Source organism: Scomber japonicus, chromosome 8 (genome assembly GCF_027409825.1).
Source record: "Scomber japonicus isolate fScoJap1 chromosome 8, fScoJap1.pri, whole genome shotgun sequence".
In the NCBI taxonomy this organism is placed as follows: Eukaryota; Metazoa; Chordata; class Actinopteri; order Scombriformes; family Scombridae; genus Scomber; species Scomber japonicus.
This window is the reverse complement of record NC_070585.1, coordinates 10,689,849-10,711,947: the sequence shown is the minus strand read 5'-3', so window position 1 is coordinate 10,711,947 and position 22,099 is coordinate 10,689,849. Positions and strand designations below refer to the sequence as shown.

Sequence of the window (22,099 nt, the reverse complement as noted above, 5' to 3'; positions counted from 1 at the left end):
ACCAGTAAAGTTTAACAATTGACTCTTATTTGCTAGCTGTTGCCATAGTTACATGCAGTTTAACATACATTGTGCAGTGAGAAAGACTGGTGGTTAAAGTCAACCAAGATATATGTGCCCTGATTGACATCTGCCATCCTCATGATTGAGTTGTTTATGACATCATTGTGGGGTAACAGGTGCAACAGAGCACACTTCTGGTCATATCTGAGACTTTGGCATTTTAAGTTAAATTATTATTTTCATCATAATTATTTTTTATTGTTTTTAAAAGAACTTCTTGTTATGGTCACAGAGATATTAGACGAGAGAATGTTATAGTCTACATGTGAAGTTGCACTGTCAGCTGCAACAGATGATCATACCGGACAGAGACACACAGAGGCAGCTGTTGGGAGTGAGTGAAGTTTCCTAGCAACTACTGAAATGTACAAATTGCTCATTGACTTATTGATACAATCTAAAAAAACAACAACCTTTCAGTACTGTAAATTGGCAGTCACGATGATGATAATACTATAAACAGAATATTTACAATAATTTGGGTCTCATATTTAAACTCAAATCAAAATTAATTCACATCAGGGCTTTGTAATTGTAAGTCAAACAAGTGTTTCTTTCCTGTGAAGAAAGGTAGAGACGATCTGTTCATTAAACGTACAATCTGGACCACTCGTACATTTCACTTGTACCTCAGAGATTGATAAATGCCACATATGGTCTTAGTAGGGCTGGACGATTAATTGAATTTTAACGCAATATCGATGTTGGCCTCCCACGATAATCGACATTTAGGCTACCGATTATTGTTCCGCCCGGCGCAGCGCACCTGTGACATAAATCCAACGCACCCGTCTTTTCCAGCAAGTTCTGTGTCCCGCCCCTTATGTTAGACCCGCTGGAGGAACGGTGTGTTTCTGCGCTGATGTGGGAGATTTAAAATGACAGAAAGGACTTTGGTTGACAAGAAGAAAGGTAGGACTGAGACATCTTCACTGCTTTCAAGTTTCATGAAAAGTTTGACGTGAGGTCACGCTATCAGGACGCTGCGCTCTCACACGCGCTGCATTGATAGTCACACACACACAAGCGCCCGCAGTCACTCTCAAGCGCGCTCTTGCTCATTCGCTCCAGATTCCGGGAGATTGTGTCTCATTTGCGGGCGTCAGGGAGCAGCTATCAATATGCAGAGTTGGGATGTATAGATTACATAATATATTAATTTCTGTATCACTTCTCAGCGTGAGAAATGACAGGTATGGGTGAGAGCGTGAACTGCTTGACACAGTGCACACCATGGCAACACGACCAATTTGTTTAATAAGCTCGCAGCCAGGGGATTATTGTTTTGGTAGGTATTTTTATTTATTGTTTTTATATATTGCTATTATTATTTCCATTTCTCATTATATATATTTTTCTTGATTTTAATTTATTTCTGGTTGTGCTGTTCAAATATATTTCAAGTTGAGTTCTGGTGGTTGAATAAATTCTTATGTTTACAAATCTATGAATAATCATGTTTTATAATCGCGATTTCAATATCAATCAAAATAATCGTGATTATGATTTTTGCCATAATCGTCTAGCCCCAGTTCTTAGAACAGTTGTATGTGCATCTTAAGAACAAATCTGTTGCCAAGAGTAGCTCTTGCATGAGGCCCAATGTGTGCATACATGCCTTCTTAACATCATGATTTAATAACCCCATAACCTACAAAAGACTCAAAAAAACTAGTGAATCCCAGAATAGATTCAGTATCTCATTTCCCTTGGTACTTAAAAACATATAGCCATATACATCTCAGAATATTCCATATTGGCTTAATACTCACTAAAAGCATTTCCATATTCATATATTCAATATAGTATCCCTTGATGAATACTTCAATGGATCCTTATAGCTGTACACTGCATTCTAGGCTATTGGTAATAATACAGTTTGGGTATTTATTCATAGACTGAGGTTTACAAGCTCTCTACCTATCAACAGTCAGTGTGTAGCTTCCATACCATCTGCCTATTATGTGTGTTACAAATATTAAATTATATACATTATCTCCAACATTCCTGAAAAAACTGAAATAATTCTTATTTTTTCTCAATAGATGTAAATTGATTATTCTAGTGTTTTAAGCATCAGTGATGCATGTCTCCCAGTCCGGTCAATTTTGGCCTCTTCATGTATGAAAGGTGTTTCACTGCTTAGCACTACACCTCTCAGTGACAAGACCTCCTCCAGAGTGCATGGTGTTGTGTCATGTCCTGTCATGTCCTGTCCAACCCAGATTGCTGTCCTCTGGGCAGGCCTAGAACTTGCCCAGGGATGGATGACATTTGTCACACCTATTTTGGTCTCCTCATTAAGAGCTGTGAGGCCTCCTGTGGCTCAAGCGGGAGCCAAAAGAACTGATGTCATGTGGGAGGTGTCGGAAGGGTTTGACCATGACGCTCCTATTTGAGCATATCTGTTAGGTTGTTACTGCGGTGATAATGGTGGCATTAATGACTTGCCAGATGCTATGGGATATGTGAGTATCCATGTATGTCTATGGGTGTGGGTGGGTGTGTGTGTGTGTGTGTGTGTGTGTGTGTGTGTGTGTGTGTGTGTGGGTTTTTGATAACACCCAGCCCTTCTATGTTCACTGTCAGTCCGAACTGTCATCCGGTGATGGATGACAGTGCTGTAACATATACAAGTTACTGCCTCTCACTCACTTTGAACAGCAAGGAGCACTTCGAAAATCAACAGAGGTGGAAAAAATGCAACAGAAATGTTTATGCAGCATGTAGCTATAGATATTTTAATATCTACATACTATGTGAGTTTAACTTCCTGTTGCAAAATGGTAACTTGTTTCTTTAATTTTATACAAACCTGAGCTTGATTCCTGACATCAATGAGACAACATGAATGTTTCAGTGTTTTAAGTAGCATGTGTGCTAACGCTTTCTTGACTCATTTACTGCACATGTTCAGATGTCAAGATAAAACTTTTTAATCTTGACAGTATTGACTGCCACAAACCACTTTGTTTTTAATCCTGGTAAATACGAGTAAGAAAAAATAATCTCCTTTTTGAGGGATGAGGCATTTTATCTGATGGTCATGAGGGTGATGACTGAGATAAGATATTTAGTTAAACAGCAGACAGATTTATACAGTAATTCCCCAAAACCCTGTAATACTCTAAATAAAGTGTTACAGGTTGACTACAGAGCAGGTGTGGGTGTCAAGAAGAATACAAAAAATCTTATTAGTGTTGTTATTTTCTGGCTCAAAAGGCTCAGTCAAATTAGCAAAATCCCAGATTGTTTTTAAAACATCAAATACAAATCTGAAATGAAAGAAACCGAAGAGTTTGGTGATAATTCTCTGTAGGTTCATCACCTCAACCAGTCATGTTCAGGTTACACCCAGCTTTTTGATCCATTGTTAATATCAAAAATCAAAACACATTAATTGGAGGTCTGTGATGGGACACACTGGTTCCACCTCAAGAGGGTCATATGTGTGACATGTAAATCCCCCACCCGTTCTCCACACTATTACTTTCTGCCTTGCTGTTGTAAAGGGCACACTGCTTCCTGTTGTAGCACTAAACATTGGCATAATTAACAAGCAGCAGAATTGCTCTATATACATCATCATAGGTATGTTTGGCTGGTATTGTAATGATATTATTATTATTATTATTATTGAATCATTTGACAGATAACAAACATTTGTGTCTTAAAAAAGTATTCCATCAAAGATCTGTAGAGGTTTTGGTCATTAGCGTTCTCACTCATGATGTGTGTACGTACGTATGCACTTTTACAACATTCACTTTTCATTTTAAACACTACTTCACCTCATCACCATGGAAACATTGATTTGTGAAGATGTTTATTAGTACTCTCCACTGCTGTGCTGTGAGTGTGCTTCTGTGTATTTGTGTACAGTATGTGTGTGAATAAGAGAGATAATAGTGTGTGTGATAATAGTAATAGTAATTTGGCAAAAATTCCATTCTCACTTCTTCACAACACGTATTCATGGTAAATAGTAAATGGCTGCATTTATACAGTATGGTTCTTTTTGTCCAAAGCCTTTTTCAAATATTTCTACTGTGAACAGCATTCACACACACACACACACACACACACACACACACTCAAACACCAATGGCGGCAAGCTACCACGCAGGGAGCTGGCGCAACAATCGAGAACAATTTGTGGTTGAGAATCTTGCCCAAGGACACTATGACATGCAGACAGGAAGAGTTGGGGGATCAAACCACAGACCTTCTGATTGGTAGACAGCCCGCTCTACCTCCCGAGCCACAGCCGCCCCATAAAGTCAAGTCAAAGCCAAACGACTCTCCCTCGCTCTCTACTGTATCTCTCTGATTAAGTGCTTTCATTAAATCTACTATGCGGGCATATTATTGTGGTATGGCACTTCTCTTTCTGTCTGCTCTCAGTCTCTCTCACTGCTGAAACTGTTTACTATGACTGGGGGTTTAATCATTCTTCATCACCTCATCTTATGATCCCCTTTTTTTTTGTCATCGGTTCATCTCACTCTCTATTTTACCCCTTTTTTTTTCTTATCAATTTAAGAAGAAACGTGTGTGGCTTTCCCCCCCCCCCCCCCCCCCCCCGTCTTCACACAGTAAAGCACAGCAGCAGTCTATGTGAACTAAACTGTGGATCATTTTTCATTGCTTTGACACAAAATTAATTCAGTGGTCTCTCAAAATTCATACATTCATGAATTTTCTCACTCAACCTCCAGCAATTGTCTCTGGACAGTATCTATAGCCCATTTTGTATATGTTTTCACACGCTCCTTTCCTCCTAATTTCACTATTATCTAAACACAGAGGAGAACACTTTGGAGGGAGGGATCTACATGAACATAGGATGTGATAGACAAGCGTCTGATATAGGATGAAAAGTGACTGTGTGTGTGTGTGTGTGTGTGTGTGTGTGTGTGTGTGTGTGTGTGTGTGTGTGTGTGTGTGCGTGTGTGTGTGGTGGGAGGAGGCGAGCTAGCAGAATATAATCTGTAGTCTCAGATCAATTTACAGCTATTATTGATCATCTGTGTCTTATATAGATACCCAATAGGTACTTTGGGTTTAGTGTATAGTTATTAGATTACAGAACTAGAATTATTCATTTTAATTTTTGTATTTGAGGAAAAAAGGCAACATTAAAACATTTTGAGGCACATGACATTTCTGATTCATTATTGTAACACAATGAGGTTTATATTCTAGTATATATACTGAAGTGCCATTGTAGTTTTTTTAATGGCATATAATAGAAATTATAATTTTGAATGTGAGATTCGGTTGTGCTATTTTGCATGTCTGTTAAGATATCATTGCAAAGACTTTAGCTCAATATTGAAAAATATGTCTGACCATTAAAATAATGTAACGTTCCCCATCGTCTTTTCAATTTTCTAATCCAGCTCTCCTTCTGTGTCCTTTATTTTTAATGGAGTACTGAGCGGCTCAATATTTTTTTAAATGCAGTTTGTCTGAGCAAGTAGGAGGAGACACAGCATGACAAGAGATCAACTTCTGTTGGCATTTGATCAGACCACGAATATGTGATCCCCAAAAGTTGAGCCCTATACTATTTCAGTATATTGTCTCTACTTTATCATTTTCACTTTTCCCCTGACGTTCTTGTCTCTCTTTTTTCCCTATGTCTAGAAACATTTCTTCACTTAAGCTCTCTATTATTAGGACAGAATATATATGTATATTTTATTGCTTTATAATTTAGAGAAAAGAACACACAAAGAAGAAGTTCGTTTTCTTCAGGGATACTGAAGTGCAGTGCAAATGAATTTTGAATTGGAGGCAAATGAAAATGGAAAATATTAAGAAATGACACATTTTAGGCTGCTATTAGCCACAAAGTCTGGCATTTTCTTAACTGCGAAAACGGAAATAAGGCTTTTACTGTTAGAAACGATAATTTCAGGTATTTTAGGGGATTGTTAGGCAACCTACTGTGCACAGTTGCATTTGCTTCCTGATTTTGATCTATCCTCCACCCAGGAGCAAATCAGTTCACTAGTTTAGCACTTCAGGGCAAATCAGAACATGTTCTGAACAGGCGCTCTCTCCAAAGCTCAAAATGGCATGTCCAAGGGTGGCCTGCCCTGCAAACTATTGGATCTTGAAAAAGCAACATAATTGCAGGCATTGAAGCCCACAGGTTCTGCCTGCTTTACATCCTTTACAGAATTACACGGTGGGGTGAGGGAAAGTCAACCAGCATAATGTAGAGTCCTGCTGCCTATACTTTGCCTGTCAAACCGCTAACAAGCACAAATGATTTTTTAATGATAGGCCCCTCTATCCCACAAAGCTGTCTACTCACAAACACTCCACAAACACACACACACACACACACACACCACATTCACTTCGACACACATCCATAATGAGTTTTATCAAAGGGAAGTACATTTGGTTTAATGGATCACTGCAAATGCCATTCCCACTCAAACTATTGTATTCGACTTTCAACAAGATGCTTCCTTTTCCCCTGTGTCACTCATTTTTCTGGGACACAACATGTGGCGCATGAATACTCCAAATATAATGTATCTCAGGTGCAGGAAACGTATGTCCCCGCTGAGCTAAGAAACATGAAAAGCAAAGTTGCAGTTTCATTTCAGCCGAGTGAATCGTTGTAAATATGTAAGATTAAAGGTGTGGCCATTAGTTTGGCTAATGCAGTGCCTTTTTTGTTGTTTAATTCAAATGACAGAGGTAGCTGCATTTGGTTTCACGCAGGCCTGATGTCAGTCTGAACGCAGCCTAACCTCATAGTTCTTCTCTCCTGCTGTTTCTCATTCATCACTTAAAATATCCCCATTTTCAGTTCAGTGTTATTCAGCATACATTGATCGAGGCCCATCCTTTATATCTCAAATTCTGTTTCCGTGTACCCTAAAAAACATGCTTGTATTCTATTGTGAAGACTGTTTAACCTAATTACCCAGTAACCCTCTATTGCCTCTTTCTCTCTCTCTATCTCTCTCTCTTTCTCACATTCTTACATGCTTTTCACGCTTTTTTTTTCCTCTTTCCTTTTTGTCTCTCCCTTCCTTCCTTCCGCTCTCCCTTTCGCACTTTTCCCCCACTATCAGCAAAGAAAAATTGAGGGAAGTGTTCTTGATCCTGCTGTGTTTGCCTTATATTTGGGTCTTATTCAGCTGTCTACACACACACACACACACTCAAACAACACACTCACGTTGAACGCACAGATCATCTGACAGACAAGTGTACGTATCTGCACGTGCACGACGAACACACACAGCAGCCGAAGCAGCTGCGCGGGGCTCGAAACACTCATTAAGTACTAAAATGACAGTGGCAGTGTCATACAGAAAGAAAGGCATTGATCTGATTAGAATGCAGCACAGCATTTGCCCTCCACATCTGTCATAATATCATGTAACAAACATGCGATTGGGTTTCTATTTGTGGAATAACTGAGATAGATTTTCATGTCTGCTCCGGCCTCTCACACCAATCCATCTTTTTTTGAGTACATGTAGATTGCTATGGTACTGGGCTGTATTTACCGCTGATAGGGATAAGGAGTGATTGGATTTTGCATGTGTAATCACTGGTTATGAGGTGTTAATTGTACATAGCAGTGGCCTGTGGGATGTAACAGTATATGTTTTGCAAGCACGCACACACAAACACACACACACACACATACACACACACACATGGGAACCCTCACACACACACACACACACACTTTGATGTTGTGCAACTGTTTCTCTAAGTAGCATTTGTTTAGACTAGATGTGTTTGTGGCCCAATTATTGTCATTGTGGTTGAATGGGATGATTTGCATAAAGAGTCATCCTAACTGTGATTGTGGAGTAGTCACTCTCCTAGTGAGAAGTTCAATTCAAGATGATTTGCTGACTGTTAAAGAACACATTTGCTCTGCTCTCTCAGGCCTCCTGGAGTTCTCTCCCGTCCTCCTACGATACTTCATCTCAGGTATGGGTCCAACAACTAGGAGTTAGATCCTGTGCACATGCAGTACTGCTGTAGTGTAAATTACCAACAGATTGTAAAAGTCCCTAGAGTCATGTATAGTAAAGAAGGTTCCTTCTGTCATCTTTTATGAAAAGTGGGAGGAAAACAGACAGAAGCAAAGAAGACAAAGAATGGTAATATTGCCCGACATATTGCAGTGCTTGGATAACTTTAAGCCAGTTGGTTGCTTTGCAAGCTGTAGCTTCGTAACTGAATCCACCTGTGGAGTTTTTTTACTTGCCTCTGCTCTCTAGTCCAGTCCATCTGTTTGTCTGAGTAGAAGTGTAGAGCCTTTCAACACTCGCCGGCCAAGTTTCCTTTTAGACTCTCCCTCTCCTCCTCACTTTTAACACAACTCGATGAGTTTCGGCGAAGCAAGTGAAGAGGACCTGTGAAGATCCAGCAGACGATTTTCATCTGTTTAATTCCTCTCTCTGATTATGTCCGTACGCCTGATGAGTCACAGTTAACCCAGACACACAGCTGTGTGATTCTCCGTGCACTGATTCATACAGTATGCCGCCACAATGCCAACCTCTCTTTGCTCACTTCTTCCTTTCCCCTCTCTCACAAACTGCTAATGAAGTGAATCACAACTGTTTTTCCCCCAATCCCTTAACCCCAACAGCTGATGTTGAGCGATTGCATCCACAATACTCTTTTAATTAGTATAGAGAATAAATTGGTTGAGCATGCCTTTTTCCTTAATTGCTTTTTCCTCATCTTGGATTTAATTGGGCTGCAGCACTGTTTATTGATCTCCTTTGATGTGCTTTAATTTGGATAATTTTATATATTTATTTTGGACGTGACGAGTAGGTTTGTCTTCAGGGGGAGAGTGTTAGGCAGCGTGGCCAGTACTGCAGCAGACTGCAGCATATTCACTGAGCCCGGGGTCCAGCGTGTGATGGCAACTAGGTGGGGAGATGATAGTCTGACAGGCCTCAAGTGAACAGCTCTTTGATCTCACATCAACACCTCATGAATGCCTATGTGGAGCACTAAAGTGAGAGAGGCAGGCATTCTAAGCCAGCCCTAACAGGCCTGCAGGCCAGTACATATTCCTTCCAGCAGCTAGTTTGTAGTTTGTGCCTGATTCATGCTGCGTCATCTCTCCCCCTCCTGCCTGCAACAACAAAGCCCAATTTTCAGCCTCCGCCTCCATAGTTTCATAATTAGTGTGCTTCTCTGCGTGTGATTGTGGGTTTTGTTTGCTAGATGCGTGAGTGCGTGTGCGAATATTTCTTTGAGTGAGCATCAATGTTTACTGCTTTTACTTACATTACTCTCCATAGCCCTACACTCCATCTGTATGACTCTTTTATCTCCATCACAGGGGGTAACTTCACCCTGGCAGAGCTGGGTGTATGCGAGCCAACTCCCTCTCCGCACCCCGCTGCTGTTCCCTACTGTCCCGACTTGGGCCTCCTCCAGAGAGGCTACTCCCTCAGCGCCGGCTCCGATGCCGACTCTGACCCAGAGGGGCCGCTGTCCCCAGAGCGCGCCATCCAGCTGTGGGCCGGAGGAGGAAGAGTAAAATCCCGCCGCAGCTCAGGAGTGTCCAGTCGCGAGAACTCAGCCCTCACTCTCACCGACTCGGAGAATGACAACAAATCTGACGACGAGTCAGGTAGGACGGATGGTTCTGGGAAGTGTGGTCAAGATGGTATGAAAGTACAGACCCTATCGATTTAAGAGGAAGTGCAAGTAAGAGATTTGATGAGGGAGGATGCATCAGACTGATTTTGTATGATCAGTGAGTCAGTGTTTTGAAGGGATTGTGAGGGCGAATCTCACACAAGTTTGTCGATATTGTTAAAATCTTTCAACCACTTCTCAAAAAGACAGCCATCATATGTATTGTGGGTGAGTTGGATGCATTGATTGATTCTGTTTCTGATCTGAAGGACAATGGAAGCTCCCCCACCCAACCCCTTCAACCCCCCACCCCCACCCCCCACCACAGAGAGCAATCCTTACTTTCATCAATAGCACTTAGCCAAAACCCACTAACTCCTATACCACTTATCTACTGAGATTTCACCATTGGTCTGTCAGTCTTCTTAAAAAAAATACTTTAGGTGAGATGTTTTGGAGGCAGTAAGACTGGAGGTTGTTTTTTTTACTTGTGTGATCCAACAGTGAGATGCAGACAGTTAGCTAATCTTTACCCTTTAGGTGCATCCTTTCTTGGAATCCCCCCCTCCACGAGTGTGAGAGTGTGTGAATCTCCTTCCTCTGGCAAGTTTGTTTATTGCCAACTTCCCATTTCCTTGTTAATCCTGATGCTGTCGTAAACCTGCACACGAGCTTCGCCGAAGTGTCAATGGAGGTTAATGAATAGTGGATGAAAGAAAAAGCAACAGTCTAATTAATTGAATTCTCGGCAGCCGTACATATCAGCTGTGGATCAACCTCTGTTGGACTGTGGGCCCCAGAATCAGAGACAACTTCTGCCGACTGATCAAACTACTCAACACCTATTAAACACATCAAGAAACACCTTGCCTGAGATGCGTCTCTCATCACACCACCCGATAATTGCTTTGTGGTTAATTACCAAGCTAATCTTGCAGCCACAGATATCAGCCGCAGACACCGCTCTCGCTCTCTCTGTCTCAGGGCCAGGAGCGCTCTGTCGCTGGCATTTCCAGACCTTGTAAAATAAGCTTCTTAATCCAGTGCTATATTGTGATAATCATTTGCCTGCAGTATGATGTCATGAGTGTTGATTGTTGGGAAGATCAAAAGTTGTGTGTGGTTTTTTTTCTCTGTTTACCAAGAGAAACTCTGTCAAAATGTGTTATTCATGGATATTTCTGTTTCTGTTCCTACGGGGGCCAAACATGCCCTTGTCTGTTGGTGAAACTCGCACCGATGATCATGCAGAACATGTGTCAAATCAAAGTCAATTAAATAAAGTTCTAGACTTCAAAAGTTGAGCTTCCATAGAAGAGTTCAAGGCGACCACCGGCTCACACCTTTGGGCTTGTCTGATGGTTTCACAGACCAGAGATTGATATCAGGCTTCTGCATCGCTGTCTTTGCCAGCATGAAGAGATCAGAGGCAGCGAGGCAGCCTGATAAAAGGACCAGGTGTGTGCGTGTGTCTGATCAAGTCAACTCGTTAGATACTTAGTCACTCTGAATGAGAAAATCTCATCCTTTGCTCCTGTATTTTCCCACCAAAACAGAACATCTGATTCCAAAGGCACATCACACCTCAAAGCACCCGGAGGGAAAGATTTCACTCCCACTAGACCTAAGCAGCATGTGTGCCCCAAGCAGTGTGGGTGCTGAATGTGCAGCGTGCAGTGTGCGTTACTGAGTCTGTCATTGTCTTTCTATATGCTATTTTGTCTGTCTACAAGTGTGAGAGTGTGTATGAGCCCAAGACCTGCACATGTGTGTAGAAGTGTGAAACAGGAGCAACGGGAGTGTCAAAACAGCAGGAGGAGGATCTAAGGGTCTAATAATAGAGATTGACAGAGGCAGAGAGAGAAACAACATCATAAACACATGCTAACAAATCAAAAAGACGGTGACGTGCTAAAACACCAAACAGCAAACTGCACCACTCTCATCTGGCTGTGTCTCTAACAAGCTTCAGAAGTCTCACCTCCACTTGCTTCTCCTCCTCCTCCTCTTCATCTCCTTCCTCTCCCACCTTTCTTCTTTATCTTTCTAGCTTCTTCTTCTGCTTTCTCTTGTCTCTTGCTGCGCTTCTCACCATCCCTCGTTATGCTCCTGTCAGCACAGCTTGCCTGCATGACTGACAGGTGTCAGTTTTAGGGTCTAGGGTTCCCCTTCAGGGCAGGAGTCTACATGTGGAGGAATGTGCGTGTGTGGCCTATTGTCGATCTCACTACCAAAATGGAAACTGCAGAGAAATGGTTTAGGAAGCACTGGTTGTGTTTGTGTGAGAGTGAGTGTGTCAGCAAGGAAACTGACTTTAAAATAACTGCTGGATATAATTATACCCATATTTGACCTCATATATTTTATCATTATTAGGTTTTTAGTCAAATAAAAGTGTTTAAGATGAACAAATAGTCTCCAAAATAACATCTATTTCTGTGTTTCCTGAAAACAAAGTCAGGAAAACAGAGGTGATTCTTTTGTGTTTTTTGACCCCGTGAAATCTGACATTGTGACAATGTTCGTTTGTTTTTTAACTGAATTTCAGTGCAATAGAAATGTACCTTATCTCAGCTCACCTGATGTCATGCACTATTTTTAAATGTTTGATTCTGGGGGAGTTGAAATTTCTGAAAAAACAAAACCTGAGTCAATAACAAATTAAAGAGTGTGATCCTTTGGATAGATAGCAGTCGTCAGTCAACGTGCCTGGTGCCTTTGCTAGTCTCAACACAATTAGCACCAAATATACACCTAATGAAAACAAGTAGAATGAACATAGGAAAAGTTGCAATGTTTTCACCCTAGTTCTATGAGTTCAGGGGAGCACTTCACTAGACTCTATGGGCCTAATTTACTAAGATCCCAAATAGTGGGTACTAAATTGTGTGCGCAGTGCAATAGATTGTGCGTTTCGTTTGCGTGCGCTTTGCGGGCGATCTAATAAGAATAACTGCGTAAATGAAAGCAGGAGCAACAGGGTGGAGACAGCAGTATTTAAATGAGGGTTTTCCGTGTCTGAATGGAGAGTTTGGACGAGAAGAAAGCTGCAAGCACAAAAATAAATCAGGATATGCCTACCAAAATATGTGTGGAGCCCACAGTATACGGCAGCATATTACTAGGGTTACAATATCTTAACCTTCATTCTATCTTACACATGCTCCACACTCCACTGGGCTCTGTGGGTACAGTGGGTGGAGCCCAATCAATGAACACTGTGCCATGACATAAAATCCGATCCAGCCCTATTGATCCTGAATGACTTAATGAGTTAATTGCTGCAGCCCACCTACTTCTATAGCCTAAGCCACCACTGTGGAGAAGTAGTTGGCCTCAGCCAGTCCAGATAGTATACCACTGAACTGGGTGAGACCATGGCCTTAATTCATGGATGTCTACTGTCATGCAACAGACCCTCTGCACACTCTCTCCAACAAGAGAGGAATAAGCCAGAGGGGCATGTGTGCAAATGTCTCCACCTACAGAGATGGTTCATCTTGCAGAGTCAGGGAGAACCATAGGGGACAGTAGGTTTGCGCCTGTTGGCAAAAGCCCCACCTGCCAAATCTGATTCTAATCTGAGGTCTCCACTCGTCTGGCGGGGTGCTGCCCCTTGACATGGGGTCAGCCCCCCTGTCTTCCAGTCCCGGGATGTGGAGTGCCTTCAGAGATAACAGATGCTCTGAGGCCCTTCTTCACAGGTCCTCCACCATCCTCAACAGGGCAGCAGACGTAACTCCGCCCTGCCTGTTGATATGGGCCATCACCGTGATGAATTGCTGGAGGAGCAAAAACATGGCCTGGAGTTCGAGGAGGTTGATGTGTTGGCTCTCTGTCAGAGGTCACACTCCATCTATTGCTATCCCAAGGCAAGTCCCTCTCCACCTAACAGTCTGTTGTTCTCGTAGGCCAAAAACAGAAACTTCCTGTATTTTTGAGCCACCTCAGAATAAAAGTATGCGTCCTTTGGGTCGATGGTGGGTGCCAGGCTGAACCAACATCAGTAACCACCGGATGGTTGTCATGCAAAGTGTTTCGCGGGTGATGCAACAGGCAGTGCAAAATTAGTCGTAAATGTCCCATCTTCTTGAGAAACAGGAAATATGCGGAGTAAAACTTCTGTCTGTCATGAATGGGAATCACAGGATTGTATGTCCTCCCAAAAGGATAGATTAACCTCCTCAACGGCCATGAAGGAGGAGGAAACAGCAGAACTGGAGAGAATAACCCAGTTTCAATGTCTTGTCCATCCACTCCATCCTTACACACTTGCATCACCACATCTTGGAAAAATTTTGTTACGTGGTGAGCAACCAGCTGCATAGTAGCAGCTTAGGCCCCCTCTTCCGCCAAACCCTCCATAATCAGAAGTTTTGTCCATGGGGGGCTGGTACAGAAAGGGCAGAGCCAGCAGGGAGATACATGAACGCACCACCACCAGCCGCCATGTAAACGTTGCAGCAAAAATATTCATGTCATTGTATTCAGTCCTCCATGTCTCTCGTGTGGAGATCGATGTAGTAGAACCCAGCACGCACCTACTCCCGTCCTTCTGCGTTAAGCGCTGTTCTGAGGCTAAACAGTTATGGCAGCCATAACAATGGGGGGTAAACATGTTATTCAGAGCTGCAATGTCAGATGATGTGTGCTTTCTGACAGCATCACGCTGAACATAGCACTCATGCACTAGTACAGCACTGTGATGTTTCTCGACATCCCTGGCCGGTGTGAAAGGAGCTGAGCCTGCAAGGCAGACTGTGAACGCACCACTGCCAGCCATTCTGTGAACACAGCAGCAGACTTATTGTGTTCAATTCTCCTCGTCTCCCATGTGGAGGCTGATGAGGAAGAACAAGCCACACATGATCCTCACTCTGGATGTGTGTGAGTCAGGTATATTTCTTCCTGACAGGAAGGTGTATTTCCTCCAGCTTCTTAAGTCTCACCCCACTTGCTTCTCTTCCTCCTCTTCATTTACAGTGTACAGCTATAACATTTGCATTCAGACACACGCATGTTGTACACACATGCACTGAGGCGGGCCAGTATTAAATCAATATTACAACAATGATACTGCAGTTGCATATTATGCAATGTGGCATATGAAATAATCAGTAAAACTTGTTGCATGTGTGTACTAATTTAGTTTTTGATCAACTTGCTTGACTGGACTTTGTTTTGTTTTTGTTTTTGTTTTTGGAAAACAATAACATAATCTAATGGCCTGATATAATCAAAAATATAATGTTTTTCATAATGTCTTTCAACTTACCACACAGTGACACATAACTTCAGATATGTGTTCCATCTGTGCAGTAGTTTCCTACAGATCCCTGAAACCTTGAACTGAGATTCTGACGCTCCGTGATTATTTTTTAATTTGTTTTTTTTTTGTTTTTTATTTACTCTTAAATTCCAATTACCGACAAGTATGTAAAAGTGTTAAATTAGTTTCCTAAATGCAATTCAGGGATTTCAAAGTTTCCCTACATCTAGCTTTATTGTCGAGTATTGAATAAAGACACTTTGCTTTTATTGCCCCTTCCAGACACTATTAAAATAAAGAGATTAGAATGTTGACTTGGCAGAGCCAATACAAGTTCAGTTTGCATAAGAAACACAGTGAGACAAACAAATATCGGCCTAGAGAGCAGCATTGGGAGATTTCATTTTGGCAAAGTGGAGGAAGAGATTTACTGTCACACTGTGCACTGCCTCGTAAAATGTCCGTCTGGAAACACAGGCAGGAGAATAGAAGAGCTTGTAAATTCCCACGGCAGTGCCTGATGGCCGCATCCAAACTGCATTGATCAGGAGGGAGAATGATTAAAACATGCATTAGATGAAATAAGATCAGGCTTTGACATTGATTTAAACCTGAAGCCCAGGGCAGACTTTATGGCCACAATCCATAGTCCAGTGCTCTACACATGCTTCTGTGTGTGTGTGTGTGTGTGTGTGTGTGTGTGTGTGTGTGTGTTTGAGTAGGCTTTGGGTCCATATGCCTCTGCGTTTCTCTCTCATTAAATAGCAGCCTGTTAAGGAAACGGGCAGAATCTAATTCAACTTCAGCATTGTTTTCCGTCAATAAATCTTTCCTTTATTCATACAGCTGACTTTATAAACGCAGACAAGCAGTGGCCGTTCACTCCACAGTCAAGGCCCAACCCAATCATATATACATGCTGATTAGCTGTCTTCAGACAATCTCTCTCTCTCTCCCTTCTCTGGCTCAATCTCTCCATCTGGTCGACTGGATAATAAATCATAGGGTAGCATTGTGACGTATGTGACAGGATATATTAATCTCGTAATTAGAGAATGAAAAGGTGGCGCTAAATTTAGTCTGGCCTTTCTGCCTAACCCTGCCTCCCGCCTAGGCATGCTCAATTGCCTGGTTTGTATGGAGTCATAGGAGTGCCATAAGAATAAAAAAATCTGTAAAGAATAAGAAAATGAATGTGGAACTATAAAGAGGAATACATAAAAGAATTAATAAGTAAATTACAAATGTGAAAATATAAAGAATAATTATAATCATGTTTATACATTTCTCCTTTATTTTTTCTGTTTATATTTATTAAGATATTTTTTAAAAGATATATTTGTTCATTTCTTGCATAGAAATTATACTTTTTTCTGTATATTTGATTATTTTTGTATAAGATCATTTATTTATTTTTATTTCTTTGGATAAATGTATATATCTAGACAGTATCAGTCAAAAGTTTGGACACACCTTCCCTTCAATGAGAAAGGGTGTCCAAACTTTTGATTGGGACTATATATATATATATGTGTATGATAGTTATTTTTTATATTTTGTTATTTTTCTTAATATTTTCCCATTTATGTATTCTTGTATATAGTTCTCTTTATATTTCCACATTTACTTTCTTATTTTTTACTCTTTTTTTCTTTTTTTTTGGTATGTTTTTATTTTTTAGCTGGAGCTACAATTATGCTTTATAAGAAAAAAGACTTTGGCAAAGCGATTCCTGATTAGCTAATCAAATGTACTAGCACAAGAGTGCACTGTCCTTTATTCTTTTTCAGCATACATGAATCCCACCATAAATCAAATCAAATCAACCTCATTCAAGTCAGCTGATGTATTGTTACTTTGGAGAATATTTCGAAGTGGAGTTGTAATCACAGTAGATTAAGATAATTATGATCATTTTAATTTAGAATAAAAAAGCTCTATATTTAGAAATACAGATTGTGATTATAGGTCACACAGTCATCTTAAGACCCTTTTTCTTTCACTTGAGCTCTAGGTTAGATTTCCACCACAGCCACTCACACCAGTAACTTTGTCCATACAGCTCCTGTCTATCAAATTCAGGCAACACTTATAGAGTTGGACTGATAGGGTCCCCCAAGACCAATTCTGTCCCCTCAGGGTGTCTGAGAGTGTGTGTGTGTGCGTGTGTGCGTGTGCGTGTGTGTGTAGGAAACTGAAAGTGAGAGCCTGTGTAAGTGCATGTGTGTTACAGTAAGAAGGTTGGAGGCATTAGAGTCTGATTGAGTTTTCAGAGAGCAACGTGGGGTGCGAACAATGGTCTAACAGAATTAGTAGCTTGTGATGAATGGTGTGTGAGAGCAGCACTGACAGCCAGCTTTCACAACCACACACGACTGTGGGTGTGTATGTGTGTGTTTGTGTGTGGGTGGGTGTGTGTGTGTGTGTGTGTGTATGTGCGTGTACGCCTACATACCTCACCCACTGGTTCAAGGACTTTTTGTCCATGCAGCGAGAGCCATGCGTCCTGCGATGAGCAAAGTAGTAATGGACACACACGCAGCATGTATCTACAGTATGAATGTATTTATTTGGATTAAGCCCAGAGTTTGAAAAATGCTTTCCAGTCAGGATGAGTAGACATTGTTCTTTTCAACATACTGACCACAGTGCTCATACATGCTCATACTTGCACAAACACAAGTCAAGTCAGTGAATAGTGAATAGTGATGAATAAGAAAAAAACACACATTCACAATCCTCTTTTATTTATTCTTGACTCAATAAAGACATTGTTGGACTGGAGTTGTTATTGAAGTGAAGGCTGATAAAACGCACACATGCGCGCGCACACACACAGATGCATGAGAGCTGTGTTTAATAAAAGCCCTGGGATATTGATCATAGTAGATGGATGCTAACTCACATTAAAGGGAGGGAGCCTGGAGTGATGGAGAAAAAAGAAAAAAGAAGAACAGGAGGAAGATATAAATGATGAATAAAAGGAAAAGGAAATATGGGGGAGGGATTTCTAAAGAATTTTCATGTTAAGCCAACAATGGGGACATAAAAAAAAAGTTTTATTGTGCATATTTGTTGGTGTAAGCAACACAGCTACTGTGGTTGTATCTGCAGCAAAGACCCACCAATACAAACCGTATTATTATCAGGTAAAATAGAGTCACAGGGGTGTTGAATTATCGTTTGCGTCAGACTTGTAACTCGCTGACGACTGTGCTGCTGCCCTAATAGGGAATTTAGTGAGCCGTAATGGCCTCTCGTACAATCTTCAGACCAACCAGAGGAAGAGAGAGAGAAAGGGGGAGAAGGAGCACTGTGGGCAAATTGAGAATTCTCCAGCCAATTATGAGTGATCATATTTTCCACAGTATGTTGCTGAAACCAGTTTTGTAGTTTAATGGTTTGCACTTTGCTTCCTAATGAAGGTTGGATGTATCACATAGAATGGAGGGAGGTGGAAAAAGGTGAAGGAGGGGAGAGGGCAGGATGTTTAGTTGGTTTTTCTGTCATACCTTGCGTCCAATTTATGAATGTTTTTTCTTTGTTTTCTTTTTTTTGAGGGTTTCTGTACTTTTATTGTCCACTTTCAGTTTTGGTTTGATTTGTTTCAATTCTCCAACTCATCCTTCTTGGTTTGTCATAATCTTTGTTTTTTTGTTTCTTTTCCCCTACTGTTTCCTTTCTTTCTTCAACTCCTTTTCCTCCAGCTTACCTAGATGATGAGGAGGATGAGGATCCATTTGGAGACTATGTTATCAGTAAGTCACATCTGACTGTAGCCTTTCTTAGTATACTCAGCCCACTTTACATCTATCTGTATGTGATTGTGTTTGATGTGCTTTTGTGTTCTCCTCTGTGTTTGTCTGTGACTTACAGTTTGTGTCTGTTGGTTGATATCTGTCTGAAAGAGGCTGTTACACACAATGTAATGGCTTTAAACTGCTCTCAGCAGAGAGAGTACAACATTGTCCATTCAAAAGGCTCTTGCTCTGTTTGAAACTATTACTGCACATATAGTTTTATTATTCACGTCGCTACAGTCCAGTCAAAACATTACATTTCCTTTCAGAGTACTCTTTGTGTAAAGTTGTCAGGATGTCGGTGTTATGTGGGAGATAAAAAAGAAAAGAAAAGTAAAATAATTGGTTTCTGTGCATTACTCTTGTGTTTCATCTGATACAAGATGAGGCCATTGCTCCTTTTTCACATGCCTCATCTACATTTACGAGCTCCTTTCATTATGATCTCCTGTTCATTAGTACACGTCCAACTGGTTAATCTCTTTGCACTTGATCAGAGGAAATTTCCCAAAGGGTGTGTTTTGCTTTTTTTTTTTTTTTGTCTCTCTTCCCCCGCTATTGGAAAGTCAGCCGTATTTACTCGTGTCTCTGAGATTGTTTGTCTCTGAGTGTGAATTAGTGTTAATGTTTGTGTTATTGGGCTGTGGAGTTTTCATCTGTTTTCATTAGTAAGATCAGAGTGGTAGGAGTGAGTAAAAGAATATAGCGGAGAAGAAGGAAAATAAACCAATGTGGTGTTACTAGGCAATGTTTTTTTTTTCTTTTTCTTTATTGTACTGTAAGCTTTGTGGCCATTGTACACATCATGTGAATCTTAGACTTAGTACTTTTAGGTCTTAACCTTTCTGTAAATAGAAAAGATGTAAGATATTCATGCACATGGCACGAAGGAGCCGAGGATAATGGAGCACAGGTTGTCTACTCGTGATCATGTAAAGGTTAATCTTCTTGAAGCACTTTTGAATTGATAGAATGAGGTTGTATTCAGGTATTACTGACTCAAACTTACAATTTCACTTACGTAAAGTACATACAGTATGGATAAACTGATAATACTACCATGGAAAAAAGTTAAAAAAGAAAATATGCAGCTCAAACACTACTTAATTAGTTCTGACCTGCACATGTACTGCATATGAATAATGGAGACAAGTGACACTAACGCTTATGAGTGAAAGTGCTGTTAATATAAATTCACAGACTTCGCTCTCCTGGTTAAATTTTATGAGGCAAAGTTATGACAGCTGATATTTACTGATATTAATTTCCCTCTATGCCTTTTTTATTACTTTCTTGTCTGTGGAAACACATCAGAAATATACTATTTGCCCTGTACAGTCAACTTTGGTTTTTGGAGTGTAAATACTCACAACTTACCTGGAAATTAAAGTCTCGAAATACATTTTATTTACAATACAGCATCTGTACAATAACTGCAGAATTGTAACATCTGAAGCCTTCCTACATTCTGATGGAAAGGAACCAATTGGACTTACGATGTGACACACATAAAGTCCTGTTTGAAAATTGTATAACGATATGAACTGACAGCTCCTCGCTGATACTGATATAGAAGACCACTATCAATAGTTGAAGTCTGACAGCTGTACTAATCAAAAACCCTCATTCTCCTACAACCACTTTTGCAATTATTGAAGCAATCTTTCATTTTGGTGTATTTTAAATTTTCATCGACATTCAACATTCCATCAAGAGCTCCCTTGGCTGTCATGACAGGCTTTCTAAATTTATTTCCAATTTTTATTCCAAAAGTGAAATAATGAATACTTAGTCCTCTGGAGGAGTTAGGTCCCAGCATGTACAATTAAATAGTCATGTTTCTGTTTAATTTAAATATACAATCCTGTGCAAATATTTCAGGCACGGAAAGTAAAGTGAGGAAGCTTTCAAATATAATACTAATCATTTTTATTCATCAGTTTTTTCAACAAAGTTAGGTAAACAGAAGAAACCTAAATGAAGTCAATATTTAGTATGACCATGCTTTGCTTACAAAACAGCAGCATCAGCCTACTTGGAAAATATGTTGATCAGAACATTCCTCTGATGATTTCTAAATCTTCGTCTACATCTTAGACCACTCACAAAAGGAAACAGCATGTTAAATGTACAGTTCCAGTCAAAAGTTTGAACACATCTTCCCATTCTCTTGATTGAGAAAGCAGTCCAAATATTTGACTGGTACTGTATTTCCAATGCATCATTCTCCCCATGAGCTAAGCTGTCTCACATATGGTTATTCTGTTCTGAGAGGAGGGTTAGGGTTAGGGTTAGGGTTAGCGTTAGGGTTAGCGTCACACAGCCTCCATTGGTTGAAGCGGTTTCCTGACAGCTAAATGGTTAAGGTGCATACCACATAACTGCAACTTCTATGCTTCACTTCCAGCTGGGGAAACAGAAATCTTAAAAAAAGAAGAATTACATCTTAAGAATAGAACAGCAATGTGTGTGGGGTTTTTTTAAACTTTTTTTTTAATAAACACCTCAGTAAATAAAGACCAAGTATCTGACCTTCCATATATATCATTACGTACAGATGATGGAGGGCACCTTGAGCTGTAATGAACAGTCTTATTGATCTTTAGATGTATTGTCTAAAGAAGAGGGTTTTATAACGCCATTTGGCTTCTTACATTTATAGTATCGAGCTTAAATCAAGTGTTTAATAGTGTGTAAAAGCCAATAACTACTAACATTGTAAATGCCTGTCAATTAGATAAATTCATATAAATTTTAGCCTTTTGATCTCTACGGATTCTTTGAAAGCTCCATCATTGCTAACTCATATTTTCCGGTCCAAAATGTTTCTAATTTATGTCATTGGTGGAGCTTTAAATATTGACATGTTGGATTTGAATATTTAATGTAATGTAACTTCATGAAATGCAGTCACAGAGTATAAGTGAGCTGGTGTCAAACAGTGCTGAAAACAGCGCTTTATCCAAATGTGAAACTATGCAATGGAGCATTTAGGAATGGAACTGGGAACATTTAGGTTCAAGTGGTTCGTGTAAGGTATAAATGCACCAGGGGAAACATTTCTGCTGAAGTTTAAGTGGCTCTGCCAGATTGTTTGTGGTGGAAAGATGCTGAGGTATGTGAAGACATAAAGTTTGCAATCCATGTATTTTGCATGACAGCAAAAGCACCATGTGACAGGGGAAACAATGTGGAGATTGCTGACAGATCACAAACCATATTTATTGTGTGGAAGTTAGGAGCCATAGTGTCCCAAAGAAAAAATCCTCTGGGACAAATAGTGGTGGGGGGGGGGACAAGCTGTGGTGAGCAG

At 40.5% G+C, this 22,099-nt stretch overlaps 1 protein-coding gene across 6 annotated transcripts in view; it reads left to right on the top strand.

The window, feature by feature from the left end:
• Positions 1-22,099, top strand: part of tenm2a (teneurin transmembrane protein 2a) — a 150,681-nt gene that overhangs the window by 6,980 nt on the left and 121,602 nt on the right. For 5 of the 6 annotated variants that reach the window (XM_053324494.1, XM_053324493.1, XM_053324492.1 and 2 more), the window contains exon 2: positions 9,416-9,709. In XM_053324494.1, coding sequence (XP_053180469.1) covers positions 9,416-9,709 — 294 coding nt within the window. Of the gene's footprint in view, positions 1-7,995; positions 8,041-9,415; positions 9,710-22,099 lie in introns of all 6 variants that reach the window. The other variant, XM_053324495.1, reaches the window with a different exon arrangement.